At 38.8% G+C, this 17,068-nt stretch overlaps 1 protein-coding gene across 1 annotated transcript in view; it reads left to right on the top strand.

Annotated features, from left to right (window-relative positions):
- NECAB1 (N-terminal EF-hand calcium binding protein 1) overlaps nt 1–17,068 on the top strand; it is a 203,585-nt gene that overhangs the window by 161,952 nt on the left and 24,565 nt on the right. The window contains exons 6-8 of the mRNA XM_027856976.1: nt 4,568–4,704; nt 12,498–12,619; nt 14,637–14,713. Of these exons, the coding sequence (XP_027712777.1) occupies nt 4,568–4,704; nt 12,498–12,619; nt 14,637–14,713 (336 nt within the window). The remainder of the gene's footprint in view (nt 1–4,567; nt 4,705–12,497; nt 12,620–14,636; nt 14,714–17,068) is intronic.

Genomic DNA, 17,068 nt, shown 5'->3' with positions numbered 1-17,068 from the left:
AGAAAGAAAGAAAGAAAGAAAGAAAGAAAGAAAGAAAGAAAGAAAGATAGTATGTTTCAGTCTGTATTCCAAGACCACAAGCTCTTTCTTTGGAGACAGAGAACATTTTTTATCACGAGTCCTTTGGAATTGTCTTGGATCATTGTACTGCTGAGAATAGCTAAGTCATATTGTACAATATTGCTGTTACTGTGTACAATGTTTTCCTGGTTCTGCTCACTTCACTTTGCATCAGTTCATGTAAGTCTTTCCAGGTTTTTCTGAAATCATCCTGCTTGTCATTTCTTATAGCACAACAATATTCCATTACAATCATACACCACTACTTAATGAACTTAACATTCTAATAAAGGAAAATAATATGTGAAGAGATCTGGAAAGTGAGAGGTAGGAGTTACACAGTGTGGTGAAGGTAGAGAAGTGTCAGTGGAGACCTGATACTGTGAAAGATAACATGAAAGCTCAGCTATCAGAACCCATAGTGGGGAGAAGTTTCCAAAGGGGTGGAAGTTGACGGGGGTGAGGAGGATGAAAATGAGTGTTCTGTCCTGAGGGCAGGAAGAATGGTGTAGCATGCCTGGGAAACCATCTATTATCTCAGACTGATATTTCAGTCCACTAAAACAGTGTCTTTTTTCACTTTCTTTGTTCCTTTTGTAACAGTGCTTTTTCTGGCCTCATTCTGAAGATCAGATTTGTTGTATTTCACCCCCTCCCCCAGGGTTCCCCAGTACCCTAATGAGGCTGGGGCAATCTTTGTTCTCTACATTTGACTAGAGCCCCCTAATTGTGTTTCCCAAATTTGAGGGGTCCAGGGCCTACCATCCCAGTTCTATTTAACCATTTAATATCAGAATAGCTTTTACAAAGGAATGTCACTGCAAAAGTATAGTATACATTAACCATGTAGTTTAACTCAGTTCCTACATAGCATTAGACCCACCAAGTCAAGTTCAAAACCTCCTAAGCTCCTACATTCTCATGGCTCAAGGTTCTAGGTTGGAGATTCCATTACGTGCATCTAGAACTGAAAAAAGTACAGATAAAACTGACTAAAACTGGGGACTCATGGCCTAAGAGAGGTTAGGAGGAGGGAAGTAGCCCTCAAGTCCTTCCCTCCCTTACTGCATGAGATTACCTGCTATGAGTGAATGAGTCCTTTACCTCAATAGCCCAATATAAGAAAAAGCTTGATTGACCTCTTTCAGGTGGTTTTTGAGACACAGAGAGTTCCAACTACATAGGCAAAAGAAAAATGCTGCTTTCCATCACACAGTGGGCTGATGTGGTTAGAATGCCATGCATGAGCCAGCCGGTCCCAAGCACCTAAGAAGAGATGACCATTTCAGGTGGTCTGAGTATGTGCCAAACCTCGATGTTAGACTTTACATCACGGGTTCTTAACCTTTTGGTGTTGTTATGGGCCTCTTCGTCAAACTTGTGAGACCTGTGGATCTTCTCAGAATAGTGTTTTTAAATGCATAAAACAAAATACAGAAGATTACAAAGGAAACCAATTATACTGAAATACAGTTATTAAAATATTTTTAAAACAAGTTCCTGGGTCCAAGGATAAGAAGCTCTGCTTTAAATCATTTGGCTTACTGAATTCTTAAATAATTTATCAATCAATAAACACATAGTAAGTACCTACTATGTGCCAGGTATTGTGCTAAATGCTGATGATACAAAAAGAGGCAAAAGACAATCCCTGCCCTCAAGAAGCTTACAATCTGATGTGGGAGACAGTATGCAAATAAATATATACAAAGCAAGATATATACAGGACAATAAGAAATAATTAACAGAGGGAAGGCACTAGAATTAAGGGGTTGAGAAAGACTTCCTGTAGTAGATGCAATTTCAGTTGGAACTTAAAGGAAGCCAGGGAAGTCAGCAGGTAAAATGGAGCAAGGAGAGCGCTCCAGGCAGAGGGAATAGCCACCAAAAAAGCCCAGAACCAAAGAGATGTAGTGTCTTATTCATAGGACAACAAGGAGGTTACTGTCACTGGACTGAAGAGTATGTGTCAGAGAGTAAGGGGTAAGAACACTGGAAAGATGGAAGGGGCTAGGTTACGAAGAGCTTTTAATGACAAACAGGGTATGTTGTATTTGTTCCTGGAAGCAATAGGAAGTCACTGGAGCTTATTGTGGGTGGGGTGCAGGGGCAGGAGAGATGACATGATCAGACATATGCTTTAGGAAAATCACTTTGGTGGCTGAATGGAGGATAGACTGGGGTAGAGAGAGACTTGAGACCTATCAGCAGATTATGGCAATAATCCAGACATGAGGTGATGAGGGCTTGCACTAGAATGATGTCAGCATCAAAGGAGAAAAGATGTTGCAAAAATGAAAATGAAAGGCCTTGGAAACAGCTTGGATATAGGGGGTGAGGGATTGTGAGGAATCCAGGATGACTCCTAGGTTGAGAACTTGATGGTGTTGCCCTCTACTGTGATGGGGAAGGTAGGAGAGGGGGAGGGTTTAGACAGAAAAATAATGAGTTCTGTTTTGGACATACTGGGTTTAAGATGCCTGTTGGACCTCCAGTTCAAGATGTCTAAAAGGCAGTTAGAGATGTGAGATTGGAGGTCAGCAGAGAGCTTGGGGCAGGAAAGGTAGATTTGAGAATCATAGACATAAAGATAGTAATTAAATCCATGAGAGCTGATGAGATCACAAAACAAACACAGAATAATACAAGATAGCAAGACATCAAAATACACACAAACCATTGCTTTAACAGGTAATACCTCTTTTCCTTTCTAAATCTTGCACTCACTTTAGTGCTCAACTGAAATAAAAACCTTTTGAAATAACTCAAAATATTTAGCAATTGTTTTATTCATTTTGTTGATGTGGTTACTGTTGCTGCTTTTGCTATTGGCCAAGCCTGACAGCAATTTAATGAGGAAAAGCGTCTTTGGTTTCTACCCCCTGCAACACACATGAACCTAATCTTAAATGGATCCAAGATAGGGGATTGAATGAAGTTAAATAATGAGAAGAGGCAATATGGACAACTGAAGGAATAAAACCACTTTACTTTGATGTGTAGAAATCACCTTAAAAGAGAAAAGTGCTGTCTGAGCTGTTAGGAAAACAACTAATCTTCAGAACATGTGCATTTTAAGTATGAAACTGATTTCTGTGTTTAAATCTGTGATCAAATGGGTCTTTTCCCTGGCAAAACTGAGATCCATATCTGTTCATAAGAAGGAAGGATCATATAAGGCTTCATATAGGCGGTAGCATGGGAGCTTGATCTTGAAAGAGAAGTAAGATTTCAGGGCATTCTAAGTATCAGCAATGGAATCAGCAAAGACATGGAAATGGGGGGGGAGGGAAGGATGTGGTGGGAAAGAAAGGGGGGTTGTGGGACATATATTCAGGGACTATTATAATAGTACAAGTGAGAGGTGTGATGGTCTGAACTAGGTTTGTGGCAGTGGAAATGGAAAGGAAAAAAGGAAGATTGATAAATTTGAGGGAGTTGAGAATGAAGGAAGTCCAGTAATATAATGGAACAGAGAAGAGGAAAAGTAGACTAGATATGGTGATTCATGAAATGGAGCAAGGAACAGGGAGGAGGTCAAAGGTAACTGGTGAGACTAGATAGAAGTACTACTGACAAAAATAGGGATGTCAAGAAGAGGAAGAGTGAAAGGGAGTTAGACAAGTGTGACCTCTATAAGTTTGATGAGCACCAGGATGCTTGTTCTATGTTTCTCCTTGGCTCATAGAGGGAAAAGAAAGATAAATACCACAGACAATAGCAGCTGCAAGACTGCTTTCCTCTGTCCAGACTAATCTAGGCAGAGTGAAAGGGTCTGTGTGTCTAGAAGTCCCTAGGCACTTCTTTGAGCATGTCTCAATATTTCTGCCTACTCTGAAGACTTTGATTGGCAAAGGTGCTGCACTGAAGACTATGTAAGACTGGTCTGGGTGACTGGATGGAGAACAGATGCAACCTTAGCAGGCCATTTAACTTTGTCATATCAAACATCTTTTTACTGAGATTCTTAATAATGCACTACAGAATTTTCTTTGGCATCAGGAGCTACTTTCTATAGATACATGAGAAGGGAATTAAGCCGGCTCCTGAGAGTATGATTGCATTTAGATGGAAAAGGGGACCTATCACACTTTATGACTTGACTGTCCGTATGAATTAAATTTGTCATGAATAACTGTCACATTGGATCTTTTTCCAGATAATTTTTTTCTTCTTTGCTGCAGATATTTCCTCTGTAATTCCACTAAATTTTATTCTATATCTAGGCCTTGAGGTACAATGAATCTAAGTAAAAGTGTTAAACAATTCAGCATTGGCTTTTGCTTCATTTTGTTTTGTTTCAGGAAAACATTTTATTCCATTCCTTTCTCTAGCATATCTTCCACCAATTCCAGTCTTGTTTCTTTCTTACCTCTTCTCTCCTTCTGTCTTCTCTTTCTTTCTAGGAGTGGTCAGAGGATGGAGAGGCTGTAGGAGTGGGAATCTATGCATTTTATTTTTTTCCTTCACCCCAAATGCTTACTTCATCTACTTGTGTCATTTTTAGGACTACCAAGAGGCCTCCAACTTGCAACAGTTTGTAACTAGGTTTTTGTTGAAGGAGACCTTGAACCAGCTGCAGTCTCTGCAGAATTCCCTGGAGTGTGCCATGGAAACCACAGAGGAACAAACTCGCCAAGAAAGGTAAGCAGAACGTTTCTTCAGAATGCCTTTAGGGACAGGGGAAGCAGTGGAGAGCTATGGGGGCTTGAAAAGAAATAGCCAAGGCACAAAAATGAGGAAAGGTAAATTGTGGGACACCAGAGGACTGCTTTCATCAAACTCTAGCTCCAAAACACCTAAATGGCATTCCTTTTTGGTGTCTTTCAGATAAATCAGAGGGAGTTGGGAATGAAGTAGGCCCAGTTATATAAAAGAACAGAGAAAATAAAGGACAAGTAGAGATGGGTATCATGGAGCCTCAAAGTAGTCAAGTCAGAATCGTTTGCTCATATGCAAAAGAAAGATGGCCAAACAACAACAACAACAAAAAAAGCAAAGAGAAAGGTTAATTATACAAATCTGTTTCAACCAAAACATTACTAAGGGTCATTGCTGTCCAAGTCATCATTGCAATAACACTGTAAATGTGGGAAGAGATTTAGAAAAGAAAAAAAATAGTATTATCATTCGCTAGATATTTTTGTTCACTGCTCAATTGTTTTAAACGTATACACAAGACTGATGGAAAGGTTGTTCATCAGAATTAAAATCCAACACTTGGCATGTTCCCCCAAACATACTTATATGGATTAGTTTGAGGTGCAATTTTTCAACCCATCACACATCACAGAATCAGACTTAGATGGGGCCTCAATGACTATTTAGGCCAATCTATTCATAGTAAGGAAGTCCCTCCATAACATACCTCCAGCTTTGGCCTGAAGACCTCCAGTTACAGGAAATGTATTGCTTTCTGATTCCATTCATTCCACTTCAGGATTAGCTCTGTCAGGAAGTTTGTTTATTTGTTTTTCTGACATTAAACTTAAATTGACCACTTTCACCCATTGCTCCTAATTCTGCCTTCCCAGACAATGCAAAACAAATCTAATCCCTTTTCCATGTGACAGCCTTTAAAATAATTAAAGATAACTATCATCCTCTCCCTCAGGTTTAACCTTTTCCAGGTTAAACATCCCCAGTCGCTTCAACCAATATTCATATAGCATAAACTCGAGACTCTTCACCATACTGGTTGCTTTTCCCCTTGATGTATCCTAATTTACCAATATCTTCCTTAAATTTTGGTGACCAGAACTGAGTACAATACTCCAGATGTTATCTGACCAAAAAAAGAATACAGTGGGAGGATCACCTTCTTCCTGAAAGTTATATCTTTTTTTAATATAGCTTAAGATCTTATTATTTTTCTTCATTTCCATATCACACTGTTAATTAATATTGAGCTTGCAGTCCTAAAATATACTGATAAAAACAGCATCATTTATAACATTGCAAAAAAAGATTTGGAAACAACTTGTGCTGTATCACTACCAAGTCAAATTGGAAAGGGTTGAAGAGTAAGGGAGTCATGGGGAAGAAAATATATCAGGCAGTGGACCATGCTTTCTAGAAACTTAAGGGTGAAGGGAAGAAGAGCTAGGACAACAGGATTTTTTTTATGATTTAATATTTTATTTTTCCCCAATTACATGTAAAAAATAATTTTAACATTTTTTTAATTTTGAGTTCTAAATTCTCTCCTTCCCTCCCTCTCCTTCCCCTCTCATTGAGAAAGTAAACAGTTTGATACAGGTTACACATGTATAGTCATGTAAAACATATTTCCACATTAGTTATGTTGTGAAACAAAAAACAGAGACCAAAAACAAGAAGAAAAATAAAGCAGAGAAAAAGTATGTTTCAATCTGCATTCAGACTCCTTCCATTCTCTCTCTGGAGATGGATAGCATTTTTCATCCTAAGGCCTTTGGAATTATCTTGGATCACTGCATTGCTGAGAATAGCTAAGTCATTCACAGTTGATCATCATACATTATTACTGTTACTGTGCACAATGTTCTCCTGGTTCTGCTCATTTCACTTTGTATAAATTCACGTACATCTTTCCAGGTTTTTCTCAGAGGAGAATTCCATCACAGTCATATACAACAACTTGTTCAGCCATTCCCTAATTGACGCACATCCCCTCAATTTAGGACAACAGTTTTAGAGGGCAATAATATCAGTTTTTTGTTTTGTTTAAGATAGAACCTCAGGTTTCTCCCCACTTCAATCCACCTCCCTTCAAGTTACTAGAGTGATTTTCTGAAAGCATGGGTCTGACCATGTCACCTCTGAACTCAGTAAATTCCAATGGCTCCCTATGATTTCTAGGAGCAAGTCTAAATAGTTTTGTTTGGTTCTTAAAGCCTGCCATGACCTGGTTCCTTCCTACCTTTTCTAGGCTCCTTATATTTTACTCTTTTCTATGTTCTCTGTGATCCAGCAACACTGACCTCTTTGCTGCTTTTTCACACTGCACCACCTCATAGCTGTGTGCCTTTTCACTGGATATCACATACACACACACTCACACACACACACACACACTCACTCACACTCACTCACACACATACATTCATACCCTACAATGCTCTCCCTCTTCACCTCTACTTTCATGAATTCTTGGTTTCCTTCAAAACTCACCAGGAATCCCATCTTCTCCAAGAAGCCTTCTGCAATCTGTACCCCACCTCTTCCTTGCTTCTAGGACCTTCCCTCTGTGATTACCTTCCCTTTATGCTGTATATATTATGTTTATATATAGATGTTCGCATGTTTTCTTTCCCATTAGAATGTGAGTCCTGTGAAGGCAGGGATTGTGTTTTTACCTCTCCTTATGCTTAATCTCCAGGGTTTAGCACTGTGCCTGGCACAGTACATGCTTAATAAATGCTTGTGACTTGTTAACCAGTTAGGGTGAGATCTGATTATATTTTTGAGTGGAGAAAAAGAAACCAATGGAGAGGGAGAGAATGAATATACAAAGAAATGGGAAATGATAGGAATGGTATCAGGGGCACAATTGTCAGGGTTAGGCTTGGCAAGGAGGAGAGCTACCTCTCCCTCTGAGACATAAGGGGAAGAGGAAATGATGAGTGAAGACCTTGAATGGCATTGAGGTATATAGGAGGGAAGTTGGAAAAGTTCTCATCATGATGGGGCTGATGGAGCAATGGGACCCCTAAAAAAGGGTCCTTGAACTTTCCCACAAATTTCAGCAGCTCAGATCCCTGGCATTTGCCTGGGGATCCCATGAGGCCCATCCCAGTATAATCCTTTCAACTGTCCTTTCATTATGACCACACACACACACACACACACACACACTCACACACACACACACACACACACACACACACACACACGGAGCCCAACCCAGCCCTTCATTTTCTGTTACCTCCACACTACCCCAGGCTACTTGCCACTCCTTAATCCTATCAAGATCTTTTCACTGACCCTTTATCCCTTTCTCTGTATAAAAGTTTCATTCTCACCCCCATTAATCACAAACTTACTAGGAATCTCACCCACATAACCAGTGCCATAATAAACTCTTGATTTGGACTGAAAGAAGGCTTGAGCGGTCGAATTCTTTCAAGGCAGACCCGCCCTGTACCCTTGCATTTCAGGGTTCCTAGCACCCTGAGACCACATCAATCAGAGGGCCTTGTTCTCAGTAAAACAAGAAGCAAAAGCCATCAGCTGAGGGCAAAGGCAACAGTGGTAGAACTGGAGATTGAGGACAGGGAAAAAGTCTTAGAAGAGCCATTGCAAGGAATGGTATAGGAAGTTAATCAAAGAAAAATGAAAGGACTGATGAGGGAACAGCAGAGGTTAGATAACATAAATTTATATTAGGCACAATTAACATTTTCTTAGTTTTCTCCCACATTGCTTAGCATCTCACTGGGGATTGCCCAGGGTTAGGATTTAGCAGAGAAAGAAACACAGAACAAAAGGGAAGGAAATTTAAGAGGGGAGAGGGGAGTGACTGCTTCATTTAAATACCTGACCAAAGGCTCATGATTGGGTATTAAGGCAATGAGGCCAGGACAGGAAGGATTGACTGGGAAAACCGGGAGGAGTTAAAGGACCTAGTGCTGAAAGCAAAGAGTAGGTTCAGCAGAAGTGAGAGTGTGGAAGGAAAGGAGGTTGTGTACCACAGGGAATTTCAGTGAAACAGTTCCAGGTGATGGTGAGGTAATACACCAGTGGATGACTGATGTGGAGGCAAGATGGATGCCATGGTCAAGTGTATGGACAAAGACAAAATTGAAAGCAAAGAACATCACTGCATTAAAATAGCATTTAAAAGGTGCTATTTAATGATTCGGAGTCTGCTACTCTCATGCTTCCTTTTCAAATAGCAAAGCATACAAAATAGCTTTAGAAAAACAAAAATAGCGAATTCTCTGCTCTCAGCAACGGAAGACAAAATATCTTAAGGCACAATGAAACACATTTCATTTGTCTAATGAGAAAATAAAGCTTGTTCTATTGTCTCTTTTGTTTAGTATTACTGGAACTAAAGTGGGTTCTTTTTTAAGAGTCAAATCATGTAGCAGAGAACAATTTTTACATCTCAGGCTCTCTGGCCATTCACCAATGCCTTGATTTTCTGTGGCTACCTGCAGCACATTTGTTTTCCATAATAAACACCATGCAGAGATTTTTTTTTAAAGGAACAACCATTTTTCTTTGTTTTAGTCCCTGGAATGGCTTTGAGTTCATTCTCCGTTGATCACTGCCAGCAGCTGCATAGCATCTGTGTTTAATGAGAAGGAACATAAAACAATAAAAGTCCAGGGAAAATGAATAGGATTAGAGTATCGTTCATGACTTGTAGAAGCTTTCATTTTAGAGGTCACTGGCTCAAATACAGCTGGAATTGGAAGTAAGAGCCATCCCAAACTATTTGGTTATGTAGAATAAGTCTGTATTCCTTCCTGAAAACTACAATCCCAGGGACTAAAGATTTTAGGTGGAAAGGCCCATGGAAACAAGGAGAACAAAAGCAAGAAATTCACCTGACACACAGAAAAAAAATCTCTTTTTGATCAAAGCCATTGGCAATGAGAGAACTATTCTTCTGGCTACATCTATTTGATGGTTCCCAGCCTTCAGTCTTTAATGGTGGTTAATACCATGGCTGGAATGAAAATAAAAGGATTTTTTACCAGATGAATTTGACTAAAAGTATCGGTCTCAGGAGTGGTAAATTTTGAGTTGTAGCAATCAGAAAGAAACAAGAGCATTACTTATCACTCAGAAAGTTTATATTGAAGGAAATGGAAAAGGGTAGAAGCATGGCATGAGGGATATAGCATGGGACTTGGGTTTGAATCCTGCTTCAGTCACTTCCTAGCTGTATAAGCCCTGGGCAAGTAACATATCTTTTTCTGTGCCTCAGTTTCTTCACATATAAAATGGAAAGAATAATAATACTTACCTCACATGGTAACTATGAGGATCAAATGAGATGATATATTAACATTATAGTACCACATGAAAGTAAGCTAAAGTACGATTATCACTGAAATAGGTCATCATTAGAAACATTGAAAACTTTTCCAAGGAGTTAAGGAATGAAGCAAAGATGACTAATTTTTCTTCTTTTGTCTTATGTAAGGGCAGCTAAGTGGCACAGTGAATAGAGTACGGGACTTGGAACCAGGAAGACTCATCTTCCTGAGTTCAAATCCAGCCTTAGACACTTACTAGCTGTGTGACCCTGGACAAGTAACTTAACTCTGCCTCAGTTTCGTCATCTGGAAAAGGAGCTGGAGGAAGAAATGGCAAAACACTCAAGTATCTCTGCCAAGAAAACTCCAAACACGGTCACAAAGAGTCAAACACAACTGAAATGATTGAACAACAACAACAAATTTAATATAATCAACAAAAATAACCAAGAAATTTTTTTTTAAAAAATCAGTAAATCTGAATGAAGCTTCTTTTATGTACTGTAATTTCCCAAATATAAGGGGGAAGGAATGGATAGAATTGATCACTTTATCACTTCCTAGCTTAGATTGGTGTTCTTGTTTTTTTGACACTAACAGCTCCATTAACACGGGCTTGTGTGGAATCAGAGTATGGGCATGTATGCATGTACTCTAAGTAAGGCTCTATTTCCTTAGTTTAAAGCAATAAAAGGAATATTTTGGTAACTGGTATCAGCAACTATTAATACTCCTAGGAAATTTATTAATTTCTGAGGTCATAGAAAATCAGTACACATCTTTAGCCTAAATGTTTGAAACTGAACTGCATCAGGGGCATTTATACCAAGGATAATGCATTGGTACAGTAGAAAGAACACTGGCTCCAGAGCCAGGAACACCTCACTTTGAATAATTGCTCTTCTGCTTGAGGCAGGTCACCTGTGTGGTCTCTGGAAAGTCTCCTTCTCTATCTGTCCACCTCCTCAGTTTTCACATCTGTAAAATGGAATACTTGAACCAAGATTCAAGATCCCTTCCAGATCCAATTCCTATGACATAAACATGTTCTTATGTAATTATTCAGTTTTTATCATCAATTTCATGATAATATATGTATGTATGTATACATGTAATATATTACATTGTGGATTCTTTATTTCATTAGTCATAAGTTAGTAAATAACTTTGATATCAGGTTTTTTTTCTTTATTTTTCAACAAAACCACTGAATCTTGCCTCTTAGGTCTACATGCAGTTCCTTCGCTTATGTCTCTGGAGGCCACTTAGAAAAAAGCAATTCTCTTTCCAGGCTTCTTTTCCCTTGAGCAGATAATCACTGTCATTGAAGCCAGAAAATACATTTTTCAAAAAGTTAGTATTCCTTTTTTTCTTTTTTATATATATTTTATTTTCCCCCAATTACATTAAAACAATTTTTAACATTTTTTTTTAAGCTTTAGGTTCCAAATTCTATCCCTCCCTCTCTCTGTGCTTCCCCTCTCCTACATCACCATGGTAAGTAATCAGATAGAGGTTATACATGTGCAAACACATAAAATATTTCCATATTAGTCATTTTATAAAAAAAAGAAGTTTGGATTTCTAAAGGATTTTAATGTGCTAGGACTTTAAGCAGAAACAAATAAGATAAGGTTTAATAAGGATAAATGAAAAGTCTTACTCTTGGTTAAAAAAAGAATCAACCTCACAGGTACAAGGTGATGAAGGATGGTGAGACAGCACATGATATATATATCATATTAGACAGCAGTTCATCTGAAAAAAACCTTGGAGATTTGGTGACAGTACTATAGGCTTAATGTGAGTCAATAATGCAACAAGGAGCCAAAAACAACCAACTGAAATAAAATGAATATAATTCTGGGGTGTAATCCTGGTATTAACTAAGATAGGCATAGCTTCCAGTAATCCAGTAATAAGGAGCTAATTGGTCAAATCCCATTTGGAGCATTATGTTCTGGGTATCACAGTTGTAAAGGGCATTGATAATCTAGGGTATCCATGAGGGCAGTCAGAATGGAAAGGAGCTTCCAATTCATAATTTTTGAGAACTGAAGGCTTTGAGGATGTTTATCCTAAACAGGGAAAAACTAGAGGAGGTCATGAAAGTTGTGTACAAGTATTTGAAGTGCCGACCTGTGGAAAAGGGATTAGAATCCTTTTCTTCAGTTTCAGAAGGAAGAATTAAAATCAATAGGTATGAACCACAAAGAAGCAAATTCAGGGTTCAAGTAAGAAAAACCTCTCTAATAATTATGAGCGTCTAAAAATGAGATGGGCTACCTTGGAAGACATGGGTTCCCAGGCATAAGGCTGTATGACCACTTTTCAATTACATTATAAATGGAATTTTTTTGGAGGGTGGGGTAGGCTAGAGGGATGAGTTGGGCTAGAAGACCCCCAAGGTACCTTCGTGATTCTGTGAAGTCAACATCAAAATTCATTCTCTCTTTGTTGTTAAAGGCAAGGCCCAACCAAACCAGAAGTCCTGTCGATTCCATGGCCTGGTAAACGATCCAGTCGCAGAGTCCAGAGACACAGCAGCTTCTCTCCCAACAGCCCTCAGTTTCACACGAGTGGCCCAGGTAAAGTAGGTGGCATTTCTGACTTTCTCTATCAAGTAGTCAGTTGTTCTACAAACGAAGCTGAATAAGGCAATAAATACTGAGCGTAGAGCCATCTCTAGAGAAGGTGAGTGACCTCAGTCTTGTACTTTGGGAGGATCCCAAGCATCTACAGTTCCATGCTGACTGAAAAGAGGGATCCTAAAGGATCCTAAAGTTCTGTCAACAAACAATGAGCTGGAGATGGGGACAGGGAAGCCCAAGTAAGAGAGAAGGAAGAAGCAGGGATGATAATCAGCCCCAGGCTTATAGCACGGCAGCTAGGTGGTGTAATGGATAGAGAACCAGGCTTGGAGTCAGGAAGACCCATCCTCCTGAGTTCAAATCTGGCCTTAGACACCTAGCTGAGTGACCTAGGGCAAGTCACTTCACTCTGCCTCAGTTTCATCATTTGTAAAACGAGCTGGAGAAGGAAATGGCACACCACTCCAATATCTTTACCAAGAAAACCTTAAATGGGATCACAAAATGTTGGACGTGACTAAAAAATGACTAAACAACAACACTGGATTTCTGAGTCGGAAGGGACCTCAATCAACCTATAGTTGACCAAGAATTCAACTACAATATTCCTAGCTGTGTGACCTGGGATAAATCACTTAACCTCTCTCAGTGTCAAGTTTTCTCACCTGTAAAATGGGAATGATAATAGAATCTACCTCACAAGGTTGTTGTGAGGACCAAATGAGTTAACATAAGTAGAGCATTTGCAAACCTTAAAGCAATATATAAATACTAATTATTATTACTCCCAATAAATTATCATCAAGCCTTCTCTTGAATAACTCCAGTAAAAAAAGGAGCTCACCACTCTTGGGGGCAGCCCAATCCACCATTAGGTAGTCCTAATTATTGAGAAGTTTTTTCATACATTAAGGATAAATTCGCTTCTTCAGTTTCCACCCATTTCCTCTCACTCTGCTTGTAGGCCAAGCAAAACAAATATAATTCCTCCTGTATTCAAATGCTTAACAATGATAACAATAGCTCCCATTTACGTAAGGATTGTCTAATCTTATACTGTAAGTGCTATATTCCAGTTTTATAGAAGAGTAAACTGAGACTCAGAGGGGATAAACATTAAAGGGACAGGCATATCTATTGATGGCAAAATTATAATTTTACTTCGAAATAAAAATGTTCATCCTATCTCTATATTCTTTGCCTTGTGAATTTTTTTTAAATGCACTATGCCAATGACCCAGTTTAGTGCCTGAAGGAATTTCTACATTACAGACTATTAAGGGACTTACTTGTCCAGAGTCACACAATTAGTGAGCATCTAAGGCAGGATTTGAACCCAGTTTCTTGACTTAATCCAGTTCTCTATCCTCCTTATCCTTCCCAGTTATAATGATTATTATCATGCCTCCCCAAGTCATCCTCATTTCCTTCAACTTGTCCTTGCCTAGGCAATGTTGCCAGGCTCCTCACCACTCTGCCCTTTCCCTCTGAAAAATTCAAATCTGATATAGTCAGTTTTGAATAAAAGAATCTCGGAAATTATCTCAACAGGAGAAATGTGCCCAGGAAAATGAATAACCCAGCAAGCATGTGCTCCTCCAATTCTAATTATATATGGACTATTGAGTTAACTTAGGGCAGGTAGGTGGCACAGTGCATAGAGCACCTGGCTGGGAGTCAGGAAGATCTGAGTTGAAATCGGGCCTTGAACACTTAGTAGCTGTGTGACTTTTGGCAAGTCACTTAACCCTGTTTGCCTCAGTTTCCTCATGTGTAAAATGAGTTGGAAAAGAAAATGGCAAACCACACCAGTATCTCTGCCAAGAAAATCTCAAATGGGGCCACAAAGAGTCAGACACGACTGCAAATGAACAACAAAAAGTAAATTAACTTAGTCAGATATACTGAGTTCTTCCTTCAAGATAAAAGAAAAACTCTCAAGTCTTTCAGTATTGCTACTCTGCTTCAAGTTTAGATGTGTAGCAAACTGTCGTCATGATTTATCTTCCCCAAGGCCTGTTAGAGGAAGACAACCAGTGGATGACCCAGATAAACAGACTCCAAAAGCTAATTGATCGGCTGGAGAAGAAGGTGAGTACTCCCTTTTATCCTTTCCACTTCTTTTTGTGTTTGCTTTCTGTCCTGAATGCTCATCATTGCACTGTTAGAAAGGCAGCCCACCTGGGTAGTATGGCCCTCACTGATTTATTTGAGGACGCTCAGAGTGTATGTACACATGTATTTACTAAAAATAATAGTATTTTCAATCAAATGCTATGTTGGGAGTCAAACAAAGTCAGTGCACTGCCTGAGGTCCTATTTCTTAGTTTGTCATTGAGTAATAATAATAATAATAATAATAATATTTACATAGCACTTTAAATCTGTCAAAACACTTGACATTATTTCATTTAATCCTTCACGTCTTTCTTTCTACTTGGATTTGTACTTCCAGCACAGCACAGTGCTTAGCACATAGGGAATGCTTAATAAATGCTATTTTTTTTATCCTCACAACAATCTGGAAGATAAGACTATCATCATCATCATCATTATTCCCATTTTACAATTAGAAAACTGAGGTTGAGAGAAGTGAAAAGACTTGCCAGAGGTGACTTTCAAGACAAAGCAAGGAAGGTCCTCAGCATGTTGGGTGAAACCCCTGTGGCAGGTTCATGAAAGAATATGGACAAGATAGGCAGGCTTCAAATATTCAAATGGAATTACATTGTTCCATACCATAATACAGATAGTAGCCCAACCATGCCTGCAGATCCCATGCCCTTGCATAAGTCTGCCACTGGGGTTTTGCCCAACATATTCTCCTTGCTGAGCATACACATGGGTCATCCAACAGGTACACCTTTCTCGTTCCATAAAATCAACTCTTCTTTTCCCATCAAACATTTCTTTTATGACATCCTTTATTTCAGTACTTTGTCTTCATTTATTTCTTATATGTTACACTTTGATCATGACTACCATATACCTCTCCATTTCCCTCTGAGAGAACTTAATTTTGAATCTTAGAAGATTATAGTATTCTTAACTCACAACCATACTAAACTGGTAAAATATGGTTATAAAATGATGGACTTATTTTTTTTCCAAGAGAAATAAAGGATCATTAACAGCGTTTTTCCATTTCCCAAAAACAATCCAGCCCATTTTACTCTTCCAATTCATTGTCCATTTGTATGTTTGTACATATGTGCCATATGCATATGTGTATACATATATGTATGCACATGCACACCTATGTGTATATGTGTATATACACATGCATGCATGTGTGTATATACACACATACACACATACAGATGGATGAGCTTTATAAGCTGCCAATATAACTGCACACTATAATCTGAAAAACAGGCACTCTTCACCTAATTTATTTTCCTGAGTGGATAGCTTTAGGCAAAATTCTTGAGTTATTCTGGATCTTGTCCTGGAGGCTCTGACATATTCCCAGGCTTGATGCAAAAAGAACCATGTCATCCACAAACAAAACCTTACTTTGGAAGACCTTCTTTGGAGAAATCTCTCTTCAATATAATATTACATATAATTGCTTTATATATGACTTTTTACATAGATTGATAGAGTAAAGACTTCCCAGTTATTGACATGTTTAGGCTTTGGGTTTTTTGGGGTTTTTTGAGGGGCGGAGGGTTTGTTGTGGTTTTTTTTTGTTTGTTTTTTGTTTTTTGCAAGGCAATTGGGATTAAGTGACTTGCCCAGGGTCACACAGCTAGTAAGTGTCAAATATCTGGTCTGAGACCGGATTTGAACTCAGGCCCACTTGAGTCCAGGGCCAGTGCTCTCTCCACTGTGCCACCTAGCTGCCCCAAGGCTTTGGTTTTTAAAGGTTTTAACTGTCATTAGAATCAGCTCATGTGTTTCCAGATAAGTACTAAGAGAATCTAATTAATAGGTCAAAATAAATCTTTATAAACCAGAATATACAATATATTATCATGCCATAGTATGGCCTCCTCCAATAAGTTTTACTAGCAAGAACAGTCACTTATAAATCAATCATTTATAGGTATTTGTGTACAATGCAATGGGGGAGGAGGAATACAAACATGTTTGGTACATGGTCTCTGCCTTCAGTGAGCTTAGATGTTATTTGAAAAAGTAAGATAGAATAACATGAAAAACTATTCACCTCAGGACAGAAAGTTGATGGATTCAAGAGGCAGAATGACTCATATATTTTTGGGCATAGCGAATGTAGGAATTTGTTTTGTTTGACTATGCATAAGGATCCTTAAAAGGGTTTAAAGTTTAGGTCAGACCAGAGGAAGATGAATGTAAAGGTTCAGAAGCACAAAAAGGACACTGAATAAATAAGTCTGGCTGGTATGGAAGATTAACTTTCTAGAGTAGCAAGAGATGAGGATAATTGGGGCCAGAATATGAAGAATCAGGTACTGAGGAGCC

The sequence above is a fragment of the Vombatus ursinus genome, unplaced genomic scaffold (assembly GCF_900497805.2).
Source record: "Vombatus ursinus unplaced genomic scaffold, bare-nosed wombat genome assembly UNPS02011767.1, whole genome shotgun sequence".
NCBI lineage: Eukaryota > Metazoa > Chordata > Mammalia > Diprotodontia > Vombatidae > Vombatus > Vombatus ursinus.
The sequence above is the reverse complement of the archived record's forward strand: the minus strand, read 5'-3'. Positions and strand labels throughout refer to the sequence as shown.